The sequence below is a fragment of the Lucilia sericata genome, unplaced genomic scaffold (genome assembly GCF_015586225.1).
Source record: "Lucilia sericata isolate MDLA Ls3-8-SP2 unplaced genomic scaffold, ASM1558622v1 Contig000017F_arrow, whole genome shotgun sequence".
Lineage (NCBI taxonomy): Eukaryota > Metazoa > Arthropoda > Insecta > Diptera > Calliphoridae > Lucilia > Lucilia sericata.
In genome coordinates, this window is record NW_023994056.1 from 1,241,956 (window position 1) to 1,266,233 (window position 24,278).

The following is a 24,278-nucleotide window of genomic DNA, read 5'->3' on the forward strand; positions in this document are numbered from 1 at the left end:
GCCAAAATTAACAGTATCGTTCTTAGGTTTATCTTTTTCTTCTGTCCGTCCGTCCTTTCATCCATTTGTCTGTAAAAGCAGCGAGAACAATGCAAATTTTCGTTTTTTGCTACAAATTGCATTGAGTGTTTAACTTGCAAAAGAGCAGGTTCTTTTTGAAAAAGAAATTAGAACCCTAAAATATTTTTAAATAAAAAATTGCATAAGTTTTAAATAAAAATTTGTAATAAATAAGTTTTTTTTTTAATAAAAAAATGCCTAATAAGAAAAATCCCAGAATACGCAATAGAGCGCGTAATAAAGCAAATCGTTTGAAATTATTGGAAAATCAAGAAAATCATGAAAACCTTAACAATGAAGAATCAGTTACTAACGTACAAGAACAAGAGCATTTAAATTTGCCAAAAAGTGAGTTGAATGAACCTTTAGTAGAAGACGAAGTGGAAGACGAAGAAGAAGATGACGATATGCCCGGTCTTATGGATGATAACAATATTCCTACTAATAAACCACCACAGGAGCAGGATCCACTTAAAACTTTGCAAAATCTAATGCAAAGTAAATTTATGCAAAAACAATCAAAGAATTCGGATACAAAGGACACAAAGAACAAAGTAACGGAAGTGAAAAATAACGATAAAGATACGAAAGAGAAATCGATGAAAAATGTCAATGTTAAAGCGGGAAAATCGAAAGAAAAATTAAGCGAAAATGAAAGTGCAAGTGAAAAGAATGCATTTATACAAAATCTACAAAAGAAAATGGAGCAGATGATGGCAAATGGTAAAGATTAAACAATTTTAGTTTTATTTTAAAGAAAACAAATAAAAAAGTGATTTTAGAAAGTAAATGGATGATAGAGGAGCATGTTGGATGGTTTTCTTAGATTGTTGAGATGTCTGAGTGATGATATCACTCTGATAACTGGTCATAGTTGGATTACAGAGAGATCCCCTTCAAGCCATCAGGAAGCAGATATAAATAAAATCAACCAAAAACTAAATTTTTTCCCTAAAAAATTTTTATTATAAGTGAAATTAAAATTTTTATTAAAAAAAATTGAAATTTCAGTAAAAAAATTTATTTTTTAGAGGAAAATTTAAAGTTTTGTAAAAAAATAAATTCTTAGTAAAAAATTTAAATTTCAGTGAAAAATCGAATTTTTAGTGAAAAATTTAATTTTGGGTAAAAAATTTAATTTTTGGAAACTATTTTTCGTTAATTTTTAGTTTCAATAGAATTTTAAAAATTCAGTTTTTAAATATAGCGAAAAAGTTTATTTTTTTTAAGAAAAATTTAATTTTTTAAAATAGTGAATTTCAGTCAAAAATTTAATTTATTTTCAAATCGAAATTGAAAATTTCTTTCCGGATTTAAAAATTTCTATTCGAAATTAACAATTTTTATACGAAATTAAAAACTTTTATTTGAAATTGAAAATCTCTATTTAAAATTTAAAATTTCTATTCCAAATCGAAAGTTTCTATTCGAAACTAAAAATTATTATTCAAAATTAAAAATATATGAAATGGAAAATTTCTATTTGAAATTAAAATTTTCTATTTGAAACAAAAAATATTATTCAAAATTTCTAAAAACTTCTATTTGAAATTGAAAATTTCTATTTAAAATTGAAAATTCCTATTCCAAATTGAAAATTTCTATTCGAAACTAAAAATTATTATTCAAAATTGAAAATGTACCAAATGGAAAATTTCTAATTGAAATTGATATTTTCTATTCGAAACTTAAAATTTCTAAAAATGTTAATTTTTTTTTTATTCGAAACTGAAATTTCTTTTGCGAAATTGAAAATTTCCATTCGAAATTAAAATTTTTATTTCGAAATTGAAAATTTTTATCCACAAATGTTATCCAAAACGAACATTTTTTATACAAAATTTAAAATTTTTATCCTAAATTGAAAAGTTATATCCAAAATTGAAAATTTATATACAAAATATAAACCAAAACTGATAATTTGTTTCCAAAATTAAAAATTTGTATACCAAAATTAACATTTTTATTCATTTATATCCAAAATTAAAAATTTCCTTTTGAAATTTTCTATTTCAGAATTAAAATTTTTTTTCCAAATTGCAAGTTTTTATTTAAAATTCAAAGTGTTTATCCAAAATTGGAGGTTTTTATCGGAAATTTAAAATTTTCATCCAAAATTTTACATTATTTTTATCCTAAATTGAACATAATATGTTCGAAAGTTTGAATTGCATTCAAAATTTAAATTCAAAATTGTATCCAAAACTGAAAATTTGTATATAAAATTAAAAATTTTTATACAAAATTGAAAATGTTTATTTAAAATTGAAAACTTTTTTCTATTTGAAATTTAAAATTTTTATTTCAGATTTGAAAATTTTTATCCGAAATTAAAAAATTTTATTTTAATTGAAATTTTTTTCCAAATTGAAAATTTTTATCCAATTAAGAAAATTTCCATTTCAAAATAAATTTTATTCAAAATTCAAAATTTTTGTACAAAATTAAAAAAATTTTATTCAAAATTAAAAATTTCTATTCAAAATTGATTATTTTTATCCAAAAATTTAAAAATTATATTCAAAATTGAAAATGTTTATTCAAAATTAAAAATTTCTGAAAAATCAATGTTAAAATTTAATTTAAATATAAAAACAAAAAATTTAAAATGTTTATCAGAATTAAAAGTTTTTATCCAAAATTTTAAATTTGTATTCAAAATTGAAAATCTTTATTAAAAATTAAAAATTGTTTTTTAAAATTTCTATTCGAAATTGAAAATCCGAAATTGAAATGAAAACTAAAATTTAAAAATATTATCCAAATAAAAATTTTTTTTTTTGAAAATTGTATCCAATTTACGAATTTCCGAATTGAAAATTTTTATCCGAAATTGAAATTTTTATCCAGTGTGGAAAATTTATGTTTCAAAATTGAAAATGTTTTTCCAAAATTTAAATATTTTATCCAAACTCTAGTTTTATTCGAAATTAAAAAATTCTGAAAAATCGATTTGAGTTTTTTGTTCATCAAATTTAGCACTAAATTTAATTTAAGTTTCATAATATGTTCGAAAGTTTAAATTTAAATTAGAAATTACAGTTTAGTTTATTTTTAAAGCTTTTAAATGTGTGATTTAAAAAATATTTGTGACTTAAGTTTTTTAATGCATTTCAGGCGATGAAAACCTACCCAATACCTTAATGGAGAATCTTAAAAAAATGTTTGATCAGGGACCCGTAACCGACATCGAATCCAGTGATGATGAGGAAGAATATATTGAATACATCTATAAACCAAGAAAATACTTTCTGGTGGCTTTGTGTAATGTAAGAGTTTAATCATAAAAAACTAACAAAAATTAATAATTTATTTCCAAAAAAAAATCCTTTTCTCACCCTCAAGTTATGCAAAACCGATTTGTGTAAACTTTCTCAACTAATAGAATGTTCAAAATGCCATATGACATTTTACTGCAGCATGGAACACATGCAAAATGATGCAGAACATCAGCAATTATGTTATGCCCTGCAACAAGTGGCTGCTGAAACGTGTGGTGAGTATAAATGAATATGTTCGACTATAAATTTTCGTCTCTTTAAACGGAAATTCATTAAATTTATTATTTTTTTTTTTTTTTTTTGAAAGTAACGATATGATTAATATCATTATCGACTGACTGCTCTGTTGGTGGCAACTAGAAATTATTTACAACATAGTTGACAAGCAATTGTACGAAGCATTAAAATCGATTTTCTTTCTTTCTTGGCACTCAGTCAAATGATATGTTCATTCATTAAAACAAATGTAGTCTGTTGCAGCAGAAGGAAAATATGTTGCAGTTTTTTTTTTAATATATATTTTTTTTTGGTTTTTTATTAGATGGTCACATTTTTAAAAACTGCTCAACCATGCCGGCCGATCATTTTCGTTCTTATCGCATTATAACCATACGTAAAGTTGAATCTATCTTGGAGCGTCACTTAAATGCCACTGAACAGGAGGTGATTCTATTTCCTCGTCTTTGTAATAATGTAAAATGTCGTGAATATCAATATGATAAGTTACATGATTGTTCGGAATGTGGTATGATTGCTTATTGTCTGGAACATCCTGAACATATGCATCCAGAGGATCATGCCAAATGGTGTAAATCTTATCAATTGTTTAAGGAATTGGTGCAATTTCAGGAGAAATTTGGACGTTTAGATCCTACATTGCCCACAAAGATTTTGAAAGAATTGCCCATGAATTGTTTGAATACAAAGGAGATTTTCAATAAACTGGGTTGTGGTTAGTATGGGAAGATGCCTTCAAATTGAATTTTTTTTATTAGATATCCATTTCTTCTTTTATTTTAGATCTTCCTGAGAACAGTGAATACGCCAGTTTATCCCAAATTTCTACTGGACCTTTAACTGCCTGGTATGCCCTAAAGTTAGCCGATCAATTAAAGAATCATGAAAGTCTTACCATACATTTAATAGGTAATTTAAAGAAATACTATGTGCAAATCTAAAATCTTATTAATTTTCCTTCCCTTTTTAAGGCGCTGAAATCGAATTCGAGGTGGATGTTTTACACAAGTGGGAATTGTTCTTTTTGCATATAACACCTTGCGTTAAAAGCCTAAATATTGTTTTCGTGGGTCCTGAACTGAATCCCAATAATATATCTTTCGATCAACTACAAAAAACCAAGTAAGTTTTAATATTTTTTCCAATTTAATTTATCTTAAGTTGTAAATTGAACTTTTTAGATGTTGTACAGCTTGTCGAAAGTCGCAACGTAATGTCAGATATTTCTTTGAATCGTATATTTATCATGATTATTGTAGATCGGACAAGTTTTTAAAGCCCAATTTAAGTGAGTAAAGAGCTAATTAAGGCATGTTTGAGAGAAAGTTATGAAATTTTTGTTTCCCTTTACTCGTCCAAAACTGTCCCTTGCTAATATAAACAAATCTTGCTCCAAACTCACACGCCCCTATATATTTTGTTGCTAAATTCCCTGTTCTCCTGTTGCTTTTTTTTGTCAGCAAATGTGTTGTCTTTAAACAAAAATCACATTTTCTTTTAGTTTGTTTTTTCAATGCCGGCCTTTATCGTTCGACTGGCTATAATATGGAAGACACTTGGCCTGAAACCATTTTAGCGGCTGCCAATCTTCAGGTACCCATTGTAGTAACTGCCTATACCGAATATGAAAGTCCTTTGGATATGCAACGCTTTGCGGAAGAGTGTCAACGTAAATTGCGCCTAATACAAGCGCCCTCACAAAATCCCTTTGCCTCCGTTAAACCGGAACGTAATTTCATATCTGATGATGAGGCTCCCTTAATGTTTAAAAACTACTATTGTTTTGTGGTAGAATAAAACTTTTTTTATTTATTTCTTTAAAAAACTTTAATTAAAATTTATAACTATAACATCTCTTAGCATTTCATTTATTTTTTTTTACACAAATAAATAAAACTACGCTTTAGTTTTTTTGTCTTGGGACATTTTAGCAATTCTTATATCTACTGGGTTTCTAAGTTTACGCTGTGGTTTCAGTAATTCACTTTCATCCATGGGCTCTATAATCTTACCCTTTTGTGTTATCACCGAGGGTCTGGTCAGCAAACGAAAGGCGGTTTCAGTGACAAAGTTGCGACCCAAGGGAGCCCTTATACTGGCCTCATAATCCTTGAGGGAGGTGAAGGGGAAGGGTATATCGGAGACTAAATGTTGCCTTAATTGTTTGCTAGCTTCCTCATTGATATAAACACCATCTTTGTTTTCATCGCGTCTTTTTTCTTTGGGTGCCAATTTCAACAGCAGACGTTTATTACGTTTTTCCATTTGTTCTTTAGAAATACCGGCACCAGCCCATGAACCCCAACCCGGCATAGAAAGTTGTATTTCAGCATCTTTAACTTCGGAATCCTTGGTCTTATCTTTACTAAAATCTGCCACTATATCATCATCTTCAAAGGCCTGGGCAATGGTCATTTGCTGTTCGGCATCGGCATCCAACTCATCTTCCTCATCCATAGCCACATCATCTAGAGTTTCATTAATGTTGCCATAACCACTGCCATGCTGTTTCAATTTTACAGCCGCCAATTTAGTAGGATCTATGGTGTCACTTAAGGCGGTGGTAGTAATATTTTCTTTTTTCTCTTTATTTTCTAACAAATTTTTACTTTTTTCCAAGTTTTCTTTCTTTTCATCTAGCTCATTGGTTAGTTCTTCATCTATAATGGGTTTTTTAACTTCATTTTTGAAGGACAAATCTTTAAGATTCTTTAAGGCATCTTCGGGTGTTTTTCCCAGACGTTTTATTTGTTTTTTGTTTCCAGCCTTCAATTGTTTGGCTTTATCTTTAATAATTTCCAATTTTTTGCTTAGATTTTCTTTTATAATATCCTCCTGGGCATCGAATATATCATCTATAGATTTAGTGGTCGTGGGATCTATTTCTTCTACCACCCAACCATTCTCAATTTTAGGTGATTTTTTTGTGAGCTTTGTCATTTTAGTTTTACTCTTCTTTGCAGTTTTCTTAGTTTCCTTTTGTTGAGCTGTTGTAGTTTGTTCAGGAGTTTCCTCGTCTGTTACATTTTCTTCCCCACTTTCGTGTTCCTCCTCCCCCTCCTCCTCATCCTTTAGTAGCTTTTTATATTCTTCCATCATTTTTTCATTGTCATTACGTTCTAGCCAGTATTTACGCCAATTAGCTTTATCTTCTTGTTCTGCTGTGGCTGCTTTATTGGAATTTTTGCCTACTTTAGTCCAGGGATTAAATGGATCATAATCCATTTCCTCATCTTCTTGTGCTGCTGCAGAGTTTCCCGTGGTATCCATTTCCTTATTTTCATTGTCTGATTCATCGTCTTGTGACTTTTGGGTCAATTGCCTACTGATTTGCAATTGTTCGGACAAATCTTTACGCACATCTTTGTCGTATTTTGCTCTTACTTGCAAATTTTTAGCCCAGGTGCCCGTATTCTTATGTCTCAAACTGGCTCTTTCCAAAACTCTTGACTTTTCTAAAGCATTTAGTTTTTCCAAAGCCGCTTCTGGATTGGTCTTTTGCAACAATTCGAATTGTTTAATTTGTTCTTGCATCTTTTGGCGTTTCAATAGTTTGTGGTACTTTTTGGATTTGATTTTGTTTTGTAAACGTGCCTTGGCGGATTTTTGGGATTCACGTATTTTCAAATAGGCCAATTCTTTGCGCTTAGCTATAAGCTCCTCTTTGGTCATTTTCTTTTTCAATAGCTCCTGCTCACGACGTTCCAATTCTTGGGGATCATCGGTATCGCCCATTTGTTGACGTTTTAGTTGGGCATATTTATTCTCTAATTCCTCCATTTGCATCATTAAATCACTCTTAACAGATTGCTCCAAAGGTTTGCGATTAAGGGAAGTATTAACATAAATTGTTTCACCTTTCAAAGGGAAAACCTTTACAACAAAATAAAAAAACTCTTTTAGTTTAAAATATTTGACTTAAAATATTTCTATAATACCTGAGTTTCCGCGGACCTATTCTTGGCCACCACTGCATCCCATTTGGCCAACTTCTTTTTAACATTTTCATAGCCTATGGTACGTTTTATTCTCTCGGCTGCTGGTTTCTCCAAAGGTTTGTCCAACACCTTTTTAGTGGTCACCACAGTTTTCAATTCTTTGCCCGCATTTAAATGCTTCTTAGTGCCCTTTAGCACTTGCACTATATCATTAACTCCCACCGGTTGGGATTTTTTGGCCACCGCAGCTGCCTTGACCAATTGAAATTCATCTTGCTGCAATTTGGGTTCATCACGTGTTGATTTTCTTATGTGTTGCGTTTTACCCAAACTGCTGATAGCCTGCAGCAGTTGTTTGTGGGATTTGGTATTAACTTGTTCCTCATCATCACTCATTATTATTAATTAATTAATAAAAAACAAAAAAAAAATCCAATAGAAAATTCACAAAAATTATTAATTTCAGACACCACGTTATTTACACGCAACTGACTTTGACAATTCTCTGTTGACGAATGAAAGAAAAAAAGGAAAAAGAAAAATTTCTCTTTCTCTTTACAATTGTTGTCATTTTCAAGAGATTTTTCAGCAAACACAAATTGTCAACATTGTTTTTTCCCTCCAGCTATCAGTTATTAGTGAATAGTTGAAAATTTTAGCTGACGAAATTGTGTGTGCTCGTGAAAATTAGTGAAAAAAATTAAAAAATAATTAATTTAATCCCCAAAAACAAATAAAAGTGTTAAAAAATGTATGAATTAAAAACCCTGCTACCACAATTTGATATTAATGTGCCCAAGTGTATGTATGAAATGAAAAATATCAGTTTGTCTGCAAATGCTGTGGAAAGCGTCAGTGGGGCTGCTGCCGCCAGAAATAATTTCAATGTGAGTTTTTTTTGTGACACATACAAAAGTAGCAAGACAAATTTCTTCCGTCTTTCATTTTTATTTTAATAAATTGGTGTGTTTATTTTTCTCAAATTCTATATTATTTTTAAGGGCTTTTTTAATATAAAAAATGGTAAGACCACGTCTGCAACCACTGCCTCTGCTGTTAGCACGTGTTGTCCCCTAGATTTGGATAAACTGGGTTTGCAAATACAACAATTACTTAAGGTTAACTACATACATTTCTATTTGTGCGTTCTAATACCAAAATTGCATTTTTTACTAATCAAAATTTATCATGTTCACTAATTCTGCAAATTAATTATTGTTAGTGTGTTAGTAATAGAGGCGTGGCTAAAACGTGGAATATATAACCCATTTATAAACTCACTAATGCAATATTCCATTATCATAAATTTCACTTAACATTAGATTTTAAGGATTCACTAACATTTAACACCTGTCTCTGTTAACTTAACATTTCATTGGTTTTATGTCTGCAATGAAATGTAACAGCTGGTCTCATTTCATTTTCTCTTTCATTGAGCTATTTTTGGAAATTTCTCATAGAATTTTGATTGTTTTGCAAATTATGGTTGCCAATTGGTGGAAATGCTTTTTTGGTCAATTGATGGGGTAATATTTGTCTTGAACTCAAAATGAATAAGAACTGAACTTGAACTAGAATTTGACTAGAACTTAACTAGAACTGAACCGTAAATTAAATAGAACTGAACCAGAACTGAACTAGAACTGAACTAGAACTGAACTAGAACTGAACTAGAACTGAACTAGAACTGAACTAGAACTGAACTAGAACTGAACTAGAACTGAACTAGAACTGAACTAGAACTGAACTAGAACTGAACTAGAACTGAACTAGAACTGAACTAGAACTAGAACTGAACTAGAACTGAACTAGAACTGAACTAGAACTGAACTAGAACTGAACTAGAACTGAACTAGAACTGAACTAGAACTGAACTAGAACTGAACTAGAACTGAACTAGAACTGAACTAGAACTGAACTAGAACTGAACTAGAACTGAACTAGAACTGAACTAGAACTGAACTAGAACTGAACTAGAACTGAACTAGAACTGAACTAGAACTGAACTAGAACTGAACTAGAACTGTACTAGAACTGAACTAGAACTGAACTAGAACTGAACTAGAACTGAACTAGAACTAGAACTGAACTAGAACTGAACTAGAACTGAACTAGAACGGAACTAGAACTGAACTAGAACTGAACTAGAACTGAACTAGAACTAGAACTAAACTAGAACTGAACTAGATCTGAACTAGAACTGAACTAGAACCGCACTAAAACTGAGCTAGAACTGAACTGAAGAATGGAACTAAAACTACTATAACTGAACTAGATTTTAATTCCTTTTTTTTTCATTAACAATCTCCTCCATTCTTTAAATTGTCTAGATGCCTTATTTCAAATTCTTATTTTGTCCCTATCGGACTCTTTCCCAGATCTCATCTGAAGATTGGCAACTCTAGCGTTTTGTGTTTTTCGCTTTTTGTTTTGCTGCTCATTTTTCTTTTAGTTTATTGAATAGTTCTTAAGAGGTGGTGGTGTTTTTTTTTGAGGCCACAAACTACGTGATATTGCCGTATACAGTAGAGTAGAGTAGTGACAACAGACAGAAGAGATGAATGCGGAGGTGCTTTTTCTTATTGCTTCTTTTTCTTCTTTAATTCATATGTCATAAAACTAACCTAAAAAGTGAAATAAATTAAACACTAAATTAAAAGTTATTTGATTTTGTTTTTAGTAATTAAAATATCTTTTAATATTTATTATAATCCCAACAAAAAGGTCTCTGGTGATGATGCCCAAAATGTGGCTTTAAGACAAGAAAAGGTAATGCAACAGTTGAATGATTTAAAACAACAACTGGCTGGCATACGTTCTACTTTGGGTCTATGCTCAAAAGGTCCACAACATACTACAACCTCATTCACAACAAAAAATAATGGTGGTCTCAAAGAGGTATTTATCATTTATACTAAATGTTGAAAGTGTTTGCTTTAATAAGTTTTTTTTTTTGTTTCAACTCAGGAACCTTTACATGATGTGGTCATTAATGGTCATCCCAATTTTATACCTTATGCCTTGTTGGCTATGAAAAATGCCTGGAAAGACTTATTTACTTTGGATGTAAAAACCTTTACACACTCCACCATGAACGATATTGGCAAAGAGGCTAAAGCTTTTGAAGCAGCTTTAAAAGCTGTTAAAGTTAATACCAAATTACCCAAAATCAATATTACTTTGATCTGGAAAAACTGTAAGTTTTATTAGTGTTTAAATTATATAATTTTAATTATTTATTTGTTTATTTATTATTCCAGGTGAACACACCGAAATGATTAGTTCTCCCACTATGTATGTTCCCATCTATGGTGAGGTTAATATCATACGTTATTTGGGTCGTGTTGGTCCCGAAGAATATCGTTACGAAAATTCTCCTCTCTGCAATGAAATTGATGCTGTGCTGGACATTTGCTATCAATTATTACGTTGCACCACACCCAAAAGTAAGGCTAATATGTTAAGAATCCTTAATAATCGTCTGCAGAAACGTCAATACTTTGGCGGTGATGAAATGTCTATTGCCGATATTGGTGTACACAGTTCTTTAAGACGTATGCCCTCCATTAACGACAAAGATCTTACACCTGCGCTGCTCGAATGGCGCAAGAGAGCGGAAAAGTATACTTTGATTTAAATGCATAAAAAAACATAATAAATGACAAGTCTAAAATACGAAAGAGATTTTCTAAAAAGTTTAAGTAAAATTTAATGCTGAATTTCACTGAAAATTGGTGAAATAGTGTAAGTATTGTTATTCAACGAAATTAAACAAGATTGGTTTGTAAAAAATTGAATATAATTTCCGTAGTTGGAATGGAAAATATATTTTGTTAGGGATTAAGTTAGAAATGATAGTAACCAATCTTGTACTCTATTTGTTGTAGTTTTGTGAATTTGTTGACTTTGTAGTTATTTAAAGAGACTTTCCTTTTTTCTAACATTTTATTATTTGTTTTGTTTTAAAGGTTTGTTAATGAATCCCCCCATCATTTTTAATGCAATATTCAAATTCATCTTACATTTAAACTATATTATTTATCAAGACTCAAGAACATTTATTCAAGACTCAAGAAATTTATTCAAGACTCAAGATATTTAATCAAGACTCAAGATAATTTAATCAAGACTCAAGAAAGAAAATAGCAACATTTTGTTTTAAGGTAAGTGCCAGTTTTGTCTACATATATGAATTTTCATTGTGAAATGTTTCTTAAAAAGGATTTTGTGTTAAAGTTGTAGGTGTTGACGTAACAATTAGGAAAACTAACATTTCTAGATTCCCACCATCATTTTCAAGTCGTTAAATTTAGCAATTTTTAGATCATATCTGTATTTTTGTTAAAAGTTATTTAAGGATTTAGAGAATTTTTTTTAAATTTGTTTCTTAACATGTTTTAAAATGTACATGTTCCAAAAAATACTCTTTCCGCAAAAGTATTTGCTTTAGCTAATCAAAATTATACTTTTTTAAATATTAGACTTTTCGAAAAAAATATCTTTCTTTAAAAGTACCTTTTTCAAAAAAGTACTTTTTCCAAAAACGTACCAAATTGCAAAATTTACCTCTTATAACAAATTCTTAGCAATTCCATTTGTTTAAAATCATTATCAAAATACTATTGTTTATAAAAAATTGAAATTCAATCGTTATTCACTCATTTTACAATAAAAAATTCGGTTTCAACTCAAAATTTCAATAAAAATTCAAAATTTCATTTACTGGAAAATTTGAAATCACACTTAAAATTCAATATTTCACTAAAAATCAAAATTTTCGCTAGAAATTCCAATACAAAGTCAAAATTTCGAAATTTCACGAAATCATCCAAATTTGATAAGAAATTCAAAATTTAATAAGAAATTCAAAATATTACTAGAAATTCAAAATTTCACTAGAAACTCAAAATTTCATTATAAAAATCAAAATTTCACTAGAAGTTCGAAATTTCACTAGATAATTAAAAATTTCCTAGAAACTCAGAATTTTAGTAGAAATTCAAAAATTCACTGGAATTTCAAAATTTCACTAAAAATTCAAAATTTCACTAGAAATTCAAAATTTCACTAGAAATTCAAAATTTCACTAGAAATTCAAAAGTCACTGGAATTTCAAATTTTCACTAGAAATTCAAAATTTCACTAGAAAATTCACTAGCAATTCTAAATTTCACTAAAAATTCAAAATTTCACTAGAAATTCAAAATTTCACTAGAAATTCAAAATTTTACTAGAAATTCAAATTTTCACTAGAAATTCAAAAATTCACTAGCAATTCTAAATTTCACTAGAAATTCAAAATTTCACTAAAAATTCAAAATTTTACTAGAAATTCAAATTTTCACTAGAAATTCAAAAATTCACTACAAATTCAAAATTTCACTAGAAATTCAAAATTTCACTAGAAATACAAAATTTCACTAGAAATTCAAAATTTAACTAGAAATACAAAATTTCACTAGAAATTCAAAATTTCACTAGAAGCTTAAAATTTCTCTAGAAAATTTTCAAAAAATTCAAAAGTTTACTAAAAATTTTATAAAAACAACTAAAAATCTTGGAATTTTTATTTTAAATTCATTTTATTTTTGATTTTATTTCAATTTTTAACATATTAAATTATAAAGATTCTTATAGAATTACACAAAGAATCCTTAAAACAAACATAAGAAGAAAGAATATTCTTTCTGCAAGATGTTTCAAATCAAAATAATTCTATAACTATTTAAAGTGTTTTTAACACACACTTTATACTCTATCTATATAAGAATAATATATAGTCATCTATATATATATATATATATATATATATATTTAATTATCAGTCTAGTAAAAGATATAAAAAGAAAAGAATAAAACACTTTTTTAAAAATGTTAAACAATAAAACATTAACATTAATTACTATAACGCTACGGAAAGTAAGAAAAAAAAAACTTAACAATTTAAGTTTCCCACACTGCTACTCAGTGTTAAAATATACGGTAACATATTGTCAATTTGCACTTGACCCACTAGATTTGAAAAGAATAAATCCTCAATAGAGTCTGACTCAAAGGCACTCAACGGCATCAGGTTGAGAACTAAACTATTAAAACGTTCCTCAGCTTCGTAGGCGGGTAAATCTTGAGAGGCAATCAGTTTGCGTAGACTGTTAAGAACATACTGCTGGACACGTTGCACATAAACACGAACCGATTGTTCTTTACGTCTCAGAAACGCATGCGGATTAAAGAGACAGGCGAGACGTAATAGAGCATATTCCATGTCGGAGGGCTCAAGTGCTTGTATGGTTTGGATAAAGGAGTTCAAACGGGCTATGTGTTCACTTAGCTTTTTGATTCTGTGAGGATCAATTTTTTCTATATCCGCCAGCTGGCGCACATTGTGGATGAGGGTATTGATAATGGTACTTTGCGATAGTTTGCGCACCTGAGCCACTGCAACGGCCAGCAAAGAGGGCCAGGCATTGCGCAATAAAATGATTTGTGAACGCTGAGACAAATCCACAAAGGCTTGTACTTTACGCAGCCATACCACAGTAAGGAATATAATGCGTGAACCGGACTCACAAACATAATGGACATTGAAATAAGATGACACTAAATTGGGTGTCTGTAGATTGAAACTCGCATAGCCGGGGGCTATCAAATCATTCTCAAATATAGACTCATTAATAACAAAGTCTCTTTGATTTTGTTGCTCATCTAAATCCATGCAGTCTGTTATAAATTCTTCCTCATTGCCACTGGTATCACCCATATCATCATCCTCATTTAGTTCATTTTTAATAATTAAACCATTGCCTTCATGGGCCATTTGGGTATCCAATTGTTGCTTAATGGGCAACAACATTTGCAAAGCCTTATCTATGACCCTTTTGTCTAGAGAATTTTGTATTAAACCCACTGCTGGTGTGGGATTAGGGGTCAAGGCATCCATATTGAAATTGATATTTTGATTATTATTGTTAATTACGGTTTTGGCAAAATTTCTTAAACCCATTGTTATGGCATAATCAATGGCCTCTTGGTTATTTCCGCTATTCTGGGAGGCAGCATTGGCAAAATTGCGTAAATTATCAATATCAATGCAATCGCCCTCATCTTCGTCCTCCTCCAAATCGTTGTCCGTTAAAAGTTGTTTGGGTTCAGGGGAATAATGTAAAGGTTTAGCAGCAGCATTGGCAGAAACTTGATTTGTTAACTGTTGATGCTGTTGTTGCTGCTGCTGTTGTTGTTGCTGCTGCTGTTGAGCTTGTTGTACTGGTTAAGGAAGAGAAATTTCATTTTACTTTTTCATTGCAAAATTAATTATGTAAAACTTACTTAACGTTTGTGTTAATTCGGCAAAATTTAAACCAAATATTTCCGGGGCTCCTAAATTACTAGTATCCAAAGCAAAAGTATTAGAGGCAGCCGCCGCTGCTGCTGCTGCACTTAAATTATGATTAAATATTGATGATGAAGATGAAGAGGACTTTGATCTCTGTTGAAATTGTGGACTAGCATTTGAGGATTTTACACCACTGCCCCCTGCTCCCACGGTAAGCGACTGTGCAGTTGTTTGTCCTGCTGTAGAGCCGGCATTTGGGTCTTTTTTATCCAATATAGGTTTGCGTTCATGTTGTACAGCTATAGGAAGGAGGAAGAAGAGTTTTTTTTTATTTTAATTTGTGTGTTTAAAAAAGTGTTTAGGATTAATTTGATGAATTTATATAGTGTTAGTATGTAAAATGAACATGCAGAGCTAAAGTGTGTTTAAACAGTTAAAAGGGGAAATTAAACAGTTAACGCTGGAGGGGAGAGATAATTTTTGTAACTTTAAATAACTTGATTTAAAGTACAATCTTAAAAACAATGGTTTTCAAAACTGATTCTAATAAGAATTGAAAAATGAAATAAGAAATTTTGGGAATTTCAATCCTCTTTATGAAAGATTAGTTTAAATTGTAAAACATTCTCTTTTGAATCGAATTTGAATGAAAATTGTTTTGTTAGATCTTTATAAAAAATTTTCTAATTAGAATAGAAAAACTAATTCCGTAATTAAATTTAAATTTTTGGAATTTTAACAATCTTTTCAAAAGACTTGTTGTTATTATTTGTTCATAATCTCTCCAGCAACCGTTTTTACTAGACAAATGTTAGTAGTAATTAAACCAGGACTGGGAAACATTCCAAACACATAATTTTCCAACTAATATCTTTAAAAAAACAAAACAAAAAACTGTTGTTTGTTAAAATGTTTGTCGACATTATTAAATGAAAATTACAATCACTTCTCATGCCGCTGGCCAAACATTTTTGCAATCGACAAAACTGACAACGATTGCGATGGTGTTTGGTGACCTCGCAATTCATAGCGCCGCGACACTGATAACCCAATTGTTTGCGTATCGAACGCTTAAAGAATCCTTTACAGCCCTCACAACTAATGGCTCCATAGTGACGTCCCGAGGCACGATCACCGCATACTAAACATAATTCCACATTCATATTGTTCGTTGCTGAAGGAGTAGCTGCACCAGCAACACCGCCACTACTTGTTGGTTGTATATTATGATTCACAAATAATTTGTTATCTAGAATTTAAGTAGAAAGAACAAAAGAATAACAAAAACAACTTATTAACAAATGAACAACAACAATAAATTTATAATTTTAAAGCCTTGAGCCTCACCTTCAGCTTGAAAACTACTTGTGCCCATTGTCGGAGCTTTATAAGCCCCCTCTTTTGTACCCACTTCTCCTAGTGCTGCTGCTGCAAATGCTGCTCACCTTTTTCTAGTTTACCTGGTGTATTAGTTGTTTCTCTTCAAATATTTATGTATGTCTACTACTGCTCAATTGTTGAACAATTAACAAAATATAAATGCACAACACATACGCTACTTGTTTTGCTGTTGCTATTGTTGTTGTTGTCGTTCTTGTATTAACTGAAATTCTTGACCTTTTTCTTTACCCCCCTCAACAAGCAGAAGAGCCAGTGGCACCAGCCCCGTCAGCCTCTATATATGCTCTGCTCTATGCAGGCAGCCAAGTAAAGCGAGCACTTGTTTTCTAGTTCAGCTACTCAGTACTCCATAAAAATTAATAAAAACAACAAACACACATACACATTTACTCATAGAAATTGTTGCTTCACTTGGATTGGTATTCTTTTTTTTATTTGTACTTTTGTATGTTTTTCTTTAATTTTTTCTGCTGTTTTTTTAACTCGAGGTCAATCACTTTGTTGGTGGCTTTTTTTCTTTAGTAGCTCCTTATCGGTTTTTGTTTATTTTTATTATAGGTTTGTTTAGGTTTTTGCTAAATATTAACCGTCTTCTTAACTTTATTATATTTTGTCTTATTTTATGTTATTTTTAAGCTTTTAATGTTTAAAAATTGTTTAAATCAGCACATTTTTTCTTAATACGACATCTCGACAAGTTAGAATCTTTTTTCACAATGAATGACAAAACAAAAGAAAACCTACTAAATGTATACAACTCTGTGTATGTTTATTTATGTGGTGGGAGTAGATTTTAAGCAAACAAGTGGTGTGTGTGTGGTGAAGAGGTGAATTTGTGTAGTAAAGTGGTGTATAGGTTGTAACTGAAACAAACTGTTACATTGAATGGGGAAAAATGAAAGTTGTTGATTATATTAAAGAAATTAATGGAAATTATTAAAAAAATTATTAAATAAATCTAAAAATTTAAAAGTTAATATATTAATAATACAAATTATAATTAAAAAATAGATAATAACTACAATATATTGCTACTTTTAACTAGTTAGTTCAGTTCTAGTTCAGTTCTAATTCAGTTCTAGTTCTAGTTCAGTTCTAGTTCAGTTCTAGTTCAGTTCTAGTTCAGTTCTAGTTCAGTTCTAGTTCAGTTCTACTTCAGTTCTAATTCAGTTCTAGTTCACTTCTTGTTCATATCTATAGTAAGAACACAAATTATAATTAAAAATTAGAAAATAACTAACTAGTTAGTTCAGTTCTAGTTAAGTTCTAGTTAAGTTCTAGTTCAGTTCTTGTTCAGTTCTAGTTCAGTTCAAGTTAAGTTCTAGTTCATTTCTAGTTGAGTTATAGTTCAGTTCTAGTTGAGTTCTAGTTCAGTTCTAGTTTAGTTCTAGTTCATTTCTAGTTCAGTTCTACTTCAGTTCTAGTTCAGTTCTAGTTCAGTTCTAGTTCAGTTCTAGTTCAGTTCTAGTTCAGTTCTACTTCAGTTCTAATTCAGTTCTAGTTCACTTCTTGTTCATATCTATAGTAATAACACAAATTATAATTAAAAATTAGAAAATAACTAACTAGTTAGTTCAGTTCTAGTTAAGTTCTAGTTCAGTTCTTGTTCAGTTCTAGTTCAGTTCAAGTTAAGTTCTAGTTCATTTCTAGTTGAGTTATAGTTCAGTTCTAGTTGAGTTCTAGTTCAGTTCTAGTTTAGTTCTAGTTCATTTCTAGTTCAGTTCTACTTCAGTTCTAGTTCAGTTCTAGTTCTAGTTCAGTTCTAGTTCAGTTCTAGTTCGGTTCTTTTTCAGTTCTAATTCACCTTGGAAACTGCTTAAATGTTTGACCATATTTAATTGAATTTCAATAAATCTCCCTTATATCTTTAATTTCATCAATAAATGTACATACTAAATTTGTGTACAAACAAATTTAATATTTATATGGACATCGCCAATCAATTGAGGAATAAAATAAATTGTATATCAATTAAAATTTTATGCGTCACTGATTAGCAATAATATAAATGTTTTTATAATAAAGACACAACAAAGGGAATAATGTAGCTTTTTAACTCAAATGAGAATTTTTCTAATTGTTACACTTTAACATTAAAAATTTAAAAATGAAACCCAAACAAATCCCTCGATTTGCTAATTGTTATTATAATTTGTTGCTTTAATAAGTCCGGTGCTCGTAAAAAATAGTCATATAGCGAGAAAAAAAGAAAACAATTTATGACATAAAAATCAATGAAATCAACTTGTGGCGGAAAATATGTTTACGATGTACATGGAATATTTAAAAAGGTGTCGCTTTGGTTCAACACTTGTACACACTCGCTCAACATCTAATTGCCCAAGTAAAAACACGGACAATAAAAAAAGGAAATCGAAAAAAATCATAACACAACAACATGACACAAACATAAGTGGTTAAAAGGACACAAATGAAAATGAATCAGGAACGAAAAAAAAAAAACACAAAACAAAACTTTGACTGAATGTCACAGCAATTGAGGCAAGAGCAACAAAAACAACAACAAAACGACTGTCCTTAATCATTGAATTTGTTGCGAGTTTGATTGTGTGTCACAATCAATGTTGCTATAAGAGTTGTGGCACTAGTAGAATGGAAAAAAATGGTTATTTAAAGCACGTGTGGTCACCTGAAATTTACATGCAGAGAGTTGTGCGTTGATATTTTTTTGTTATTTGAATCCTTTCAGCAACAAACATTTACATTTATGCTGCTTGTCTTGTGACATTACATGACATTTTACTTGTTCGTTTGTAAATTGCATAAAAAAGTAAAGTATAATTTTTTGGGTTTATTTGTTGCCTTGGGATATGCTATAAAATTTATGGAGTGTTTTAGTTTCGTAATTGTTTTGGTTCTAGTTCAGTTCCTGTTTTATTCTAGTTCAGTTGAAGTTCACTTCTAGTTCAGTTCTAATTCAGTTCTAGTTCAGTTATAGTTCAGTTCTATTTCAGTTCTAGTTCAGTTCTAGTTCAGTTCTAGTTCAGTTCTAGTTCAGTTCTAGTTCAGTTCTAGTTCAGTTCTAGTTCAGTTCTAGTTCAGTTCTAGTTCAGTTCTAGTTCAGTTCTAGTTCAGTTCTAGTTCAGTTCTAGTTCAGTTCTAGTTCAGTTCTAGTTCAGTTCTAGTTCAGTTCTAGTTCAGTTCTAGTTCAGTTCTAGTTCAGTTCTAGTTCAGTTCTAGTTCAGTTCTAGTTCAGTTCTAGTTCAGTTCTAGTTCAGTTCTAGTTCAGTTCTAGTTCAGTTCTAGTTCAGTTCTAGTTCAGTTCTAGTTCAGTTCTAGTTCAGTTCTAGTTCAGTTCTAGTTCAGTTCTAGTTCAGTTCTAGTTCAGTTCAGTTCTAGTTCAGTTCTAGTTCAGTTCTAGTTCAGTTCTAGTTCAGTTCTAGTTCAGTTCTAGTTCAGTTCTAGTTCAGTTCTAGTTCAGTTCTAGTTCAGTTCTAGTTTTCAAGTTCAGTTCAGTTCAGTTTCTAGTTCAGTTCTAGTTCAGTTCTAGTTCAGTTCTAGTTCAGTTCTAGTTCAGTTCTAGTTCAGTTCTAGTTCAGTTCTAGTTCAGTTCTAGATTCAGTTCTAGATTCAGTTCTAGTTCAGTTCTAGTTCAGTTCTAGTTCAGTTCTAGTTCTAGTTCAGTTCTAGTTCTAGTTCAGTTCTAGTTCAGTTCTAGTTCGTTCTAGTTCTAGTCCAGTTCTAGTTCAGTTCTAGTTAGTTCTAGTTCAGTTCTAGTTCAGTTCTAGTTCAGTTCTAGTTCAGTTCTAGTTCAGTTCTAGTTCAGTTCTAGTTCAGTTCTAGTTCAGTTCTAGTTCAGTTCTAGTTCAGTTCTAGTTCAGTTCTAGTTCAGTTCTAGTTCAGTTCTAGTTCAGTTCTATTCTAGTTCAGTTCTAGTTCAGTTCTAGTTCAGTTCTAGTTCAGTTCTAGTTCAGTTCTAGTTCAGTTCTAGTTCAGTTCTAGTTCAGTTCTAGTTCAGTTCTAGTTCAGTTCTAGTTCAGTTCTAGTTCAGTTCTAGTCCAGTTCTAGTCCAGTTCTTGTCCAGTTCAGTTTTAGTTCAGTTCTAGTTCAGTTTTAGTTCAGTTCTAATTCAGTTCTACTTTAGTTTTAATTCATTTTATTTTATTCATTAAATGTTTATCCTTGTCCTAGTTGGTCTTATTTAAACTTTTTATTAAATCCATTTAACAATTATTAAGGATTGTAGGGTATTAGCTCTCGCAAAAAACCCAACAATAACATCACAGCAATAATAATGTTGCATATTTTTGTGTGTTTATTATTTTTTTGTTGACTCGGGAAGCGGAAGTTGCAGAACAGTATGCTCTAGTGTTGGCATTTTATATTTTTTTATATTTATTTTAATATCAAACTATGATTGCATTGTTGTGTGTGAGTGTTTTTATTTTGGTTGCAGAACAAAATTAAACACATTTTAACACACAGTATTTAGTATTCAAAACACATTGTTAAACTTAACTGAACTGACTGACTGGATGGTTGTATGCTGCTCATTTAAGGTTGTTATAGTGATTTTTTTATTATCATTTTTGGACTCTGTATTCATTATTGTATACAGCAGCCATTTGAAAATGTTATTAGCCATTAAAAAACGCATTCAAAAGATAAAATATAAAAACACAATTGAATTTTGTGTTGAACATTTTTTTGGTAAAATCTTTTTTCATTTAAATTTATTTGACTATTATTTTTTCCAAAATTTAAAAATGACCCCCTCAAACCTAAATGGTTGCTTGTTCTTTTATCGTTTATGAAATTTATAACTTCATAAGAAAATTATCATGAATATAATAAGCTCTTTCTTTCTATAGCAAGACTTTCCTCCTCATAACCATAAAATGTTAAAAATTACCCAAAAATAAGGAGGAAAAACCGACAGAAAACTCATAATAAGATTACACCACAAAGCAAGTACTCTTAGGAAAAAAGATACTCATAATTACCAGAAAAAACTGGTAAGAAACAAAAAACGTTTATTAGCTACTTAAGATGTACTTTATGTTTGTGGTTAAAAACAACACCACCACCACCTCCTCCAAAAGACAACTAACTCTCTAGCACAGGGGGAAATGTGTTAAGTGTTTGATATCAAAAAGACAAGCTGGAAAAAAATGTGTTAAAAAATCTTTTGAAACAATGGCAAAAAAAGAACACAAATCGCATAATTTTTAAACACCCAACAAACGAACACTTACCCTTAAAGTAGGCTTTACAAATTTTGTTTAACGTTTTATTTTTATTATTAAATATGATTTGAAAGCGGTGGGTGTGTTGCAAAATCCTCGAAGCCATAAATGTAAGAGAATGTGTAAATGTTTTATAGCTCTACATATGGGACACAATTAATTCGGTTTTGTATCAGGAGTTTGTTGTTTTTTCCTTTCTAAGACTCATATGTGTGTTGTATTTGTGGGTGTTTACATCAATTTGTTTTTTTTTTGCGCCGTTTTTTTTTTTGCAGGGATTTGTTTTTCTAATATTCACGTTAAGCTGCAGCATAAATTTACATGATTTGATTTTTTTATATTTGCCATTTTAATACAAATTTATAGGTTATAAAGAAATCTTATTATTATACTTTAACTTTTATAAAAAAATTCCCTGTTTTTCCTTATAATCTGCTAGCAGTTTATTTGGTTAGATATTTTAAGCAGATGTCAGAAGTGTTAAACGCAAATAGAGTTTATTTGGAACGAATAAAAAATGGCATTAACTTTGTCATGCAAAATATGTAACTGATGTAGTTGGAAAATGTAATTTTACTATGTCTATTTCCTGAAGCTAGAAGTAGTTGGATTAATAGTTTGTAAATATAGTTTACATTATTAAGGATGCAAGGGAAAAAGAAATGACAACTTACATACTTGAAATTAAGAAAAAAGTAATAAAGTTTATAGGTCGTTATAAATCTAATTCAAAGATTTCATTTTTAACACATACTTCTTCAAAATCACTTTAAAACAGAAGAGGGTCTAGTTCAGTATCATTTTTTCAACTCAGTTCTAGTTCAAGTTCAGTTCTAGTTGAGTTCTAGTTCAGTTCTAATTCAGTTCTAGTTCAGTTCTAGTTCAGTTCTAGTTCAGTCTAGTTCAGTTCTAGTTCTAGTTCAGTTCTAGTTCAGTTCTAGTTCAGTTCTAGTTCAGTTCTAGTTCAGTTCTAGTTCAGTTCTAGTTCAGTTCTAGTTCAGTTCTAGTTCAGTTCTAGTTCAGTTCTAGTTCAGTTCTAGTTCAGTTCTAGTTCAGTTCTAGTTCAGTTCTAGTTCAGTTCTAGTTCAGTTCTAGTTCAGTTCTAGTTCAGTTCTAGTTCAGTTCTAGTTCAGTTCTAGTTCAGTTCTAGTTCAGTTCTAGTTCAGTTCTAGTTCAGTTCTAGTTAGTTCTAGTTCAGTTCAGTTCTAGTTCAGTTCTAGTTCAGTTCTAGTTCAGTTCTAGTTCAGTTCTAGTTCAGTTCTAGTTCAGTTCTAGTTCAGTTTCTAGTTCAGTTCTAGTTCAGTTCTTTTTCAGTTCAGTTCTAGTTCAGTTCTAGTTCAGTTCTAGTTCAGTTCTAGTTCAGTCAGTTCTAGTTCAGTTCTAGTTCAGTTCTAGTTCAGTTCTAGTTCAGTTCTAGTTCAGTTCTAGTTTCAGTTCTAGTTCAGTTCTAGTTCAGTTCTAGTTCAGTTCTAGTTTTCAGTTCTAGTTCAGTTCTAGTTCAGTTCTAGTTCAGTTCAGTTCAGGTTCAGTTCTAGTTCAGTTCTAGTTCAGTTTATTCAGTTAGTTCTAGTTCAGTTCTAGTTCAGTTCTAGTTCGTTCTAGTTCAGTTCTAGTTCAGTTCTAGTTCAGTTCTAGTTCAGTTCTAGTTCAGTTCTAGTTCAGTTCTAGTTCAATTCTAGTTTAATTCTAGTTCAGTTCTAGTTCAGTTCTAGTTCAGTTCTAGTTCAGTTCTAGTTCAGTTCTAGTTCAGTTCTAGTTCAGTTCTAGTTCATTTCTAGTTCAGTTCTACTTCAGTTCTAGTTCAGTTCTAGTTCATTTCTAGTTCAGTTCTACTTCAGTTCTACTTCAGTTCTTTTTCAGTTCTAGTTCAGTTCTTTTTCAGTTCTAGTTCAGTTCTAGTTCAGTTCTAGTTCAGTTCTAGTTCAGTTCTAGTTCAGTTCTAGTTCAGTTCTAGTTCAGTTCTAGCTCAGTTCTAGCTCAGTTCTAGTTCAGTTCTAGTTCAGTTCTAGTTCAGTTCTAGTTTAGTTCTAGTTCAGTTCTAGTTCAGTTCTAGTTCAGTTCTAGTTCAGTTCTAGTTCAGTTCTAGTTCTGTTCTAATTCTGTTCTAGTTCAGTTCTAGTTCAGTTCTAGTTCAGTTCTAGTTCAGTTCTAGTTCAGTTCTAGTTCAGTTCTAGTTTAGTTCAGTTTTAGTTCAGTTCTAGTTCAGTTCTAGTTCAGTTCTAGTTCAGTTCTAGTTCAGTTTTAGTTCAGTTCTAGTTTAGTTCTAGTTCAGTTCTAGTTCAGTTCTAGTTCAGTTCTAGTTCAGTTCTGGTTCAGTTCTAGTTCAGTTCTATTACAGTTCTAGTTCAGTTCTAGTTCAGTTTTAGTTCAGTTTTAGTTCAGTTCTAGTTCAGTTCTAGTTCAGTTCTAGTTCAGTTCTAGTTCAGTTCTAGTTCAGTTTTAGTTCAGTTCTAGTTCAGTTCTTGTTCTAGTTCAGTTCTAGTTCATTTTTAGTTCAGTTCTAGTTCATTTCTAGTTCATTTCTAGTTCAGTTCTAGTTCAGTTCTAGTTCAGTTCTAGTTCAGTTCTAGTTCAGTTCTAGTTCAGTTCTAGTTCAGTTCTAGTTCAGTTCTAGTTCAGTTCTAGTTCAGTTCTGGTTCAGTTCTAGTTCAGTCCTGGTTAAGTTCTAGTTTAGTTCTAGTTCAGTTCTGTTTAAGTTTGGCTTATTTAGATTACAAATCCTTAAAGATTTTCAGCCTGCGTATTATTATTTAATCAAACAGATTATGACCGGGGCAAAACTAAGTGATGCTACTTATGTTAATATGAATGAATATATTCC

General features: G+C 30.5%; 4 protein-coding genes across 6 annotated transcripts; 2 read left to right on the plus strand and 2 right to left on the minus strand.

Moving 5' to 3' along the window:
- Positions 1-120: 120 nt before the first annotated feature.
- On the plus strand, positions 121-5,428 carry LOC119606588. Its single transcript, XM_037960159.1, has 8 exons — positions 121-783; positions 3,178-3,329; positions 3,406-3,556; positions 3,883-4,293; positions 4,362-4,487; positions 4,550-4,700; positions 4,760-4,866; positions 5,080-5,428. Exons 1-8 carry the CDS (start codon positions 255-257, stop codon positions 5,373-5,375), a joined length of 1,923 nt encoding a protein of 640 aa, XP_037816087.1. The 5' UTR covers positions 121-254; the 3' UTR covers positions 5,376-5,428.
- LOC119606535 (U3 small nucleolar RNA-associated protein 14 homolog A) lies at positions 5,366-8,027 on the minus strand. Its single transcript, XM_037960079.1, has 2 exons — positions 7,517-8,027; positions 5,366-7,451 (listed from the first exon to the last, which is right to left on the minus strand). Exons 1-2 carry the CDS (start codon positions 7,910-7,912, stop codon positions 5,475-5,477), a joined length of 2,373 nt encoding a protein of 790 aa, XP_037816007.1. The 5' UTR covers positions 7,913-8,027; the 3' UTR covers positions 5,366-5,474.
- Positions 8,028-8,127: 100 nt separating this feature from the next.
- LOC119606648 (probable aminoacyl tRNA synthase complex-interacting multifunctional protein 2) lies at positions 8,128-11,196 on the plus strand. Of its 2 annotated transcripts, XM_037960202.1 has the most exons (5): positions 8,132-8,403; positions 8,518-8,634; positions 10,241-10,414; positions 10,484-10,712; positions 10,777-11,196. In XM_037960202.1, the coding sequence occupies exons 1-5, from the start codon at positions 8,266-8,268 to the stop codon at positions 11,151-11,153; spliced, it is 1,035 nt and encodes a 344-aa protein (XP_037816130.1). In that variant the 5' UTR covers positions 8,132-8,265; the 3' UTR covers positions 11,154-11,196. The 2 variants fall into 2 exon arrangements, with proteins under 2 accessions (XP_037816138.1, XP_037816130.1); XM_037960210.1 differs by lacking the exon at positions 8,518-8,634 and having other exon boundaries at positions 8,128-8,403; positions 10,777-11,191.
- A 1,881-nt stretch (positions 11,197-13,077) lies between these two features.
- LOC119606575 (nuclear hormone receptor HR78) lies at positions 13,078-16,987 on the minus strand. 2 transcript variants are annotated; one of them, XM_037960137.1, is made up of 4 exons: positions 16,197-16,987; positions 15,790-16,098; positions 14,843-15,148; positions 13,078-14,779 (listed from the first exon to the last, which is right to left on the minus strand). In XM_037960137.1, the coding sequence occupies exons 1-4, from the start codon at positions 16,222-16,224 to the stop codon at positions 13,452-13,454; spliced, it is 1,971 nt and encodes a 656-aa protein (XP_037816065.1). In that variant the 5' UTR covers positions 16,225-16,987; the 3' UTR covers positions 13,078-13,451. The 2 variants fall into 2 exon arrangements, with proteins under 2 accessions (XP_037816065.1, XP_037816074.1); XM_037960146.1 differs by having other exon boundaries at positions 13,335-14,779; positions 15,796-16,098.
- Between the last annotated feature and the right edge of the window lie 7,291 nt (positions 16,988-24,278).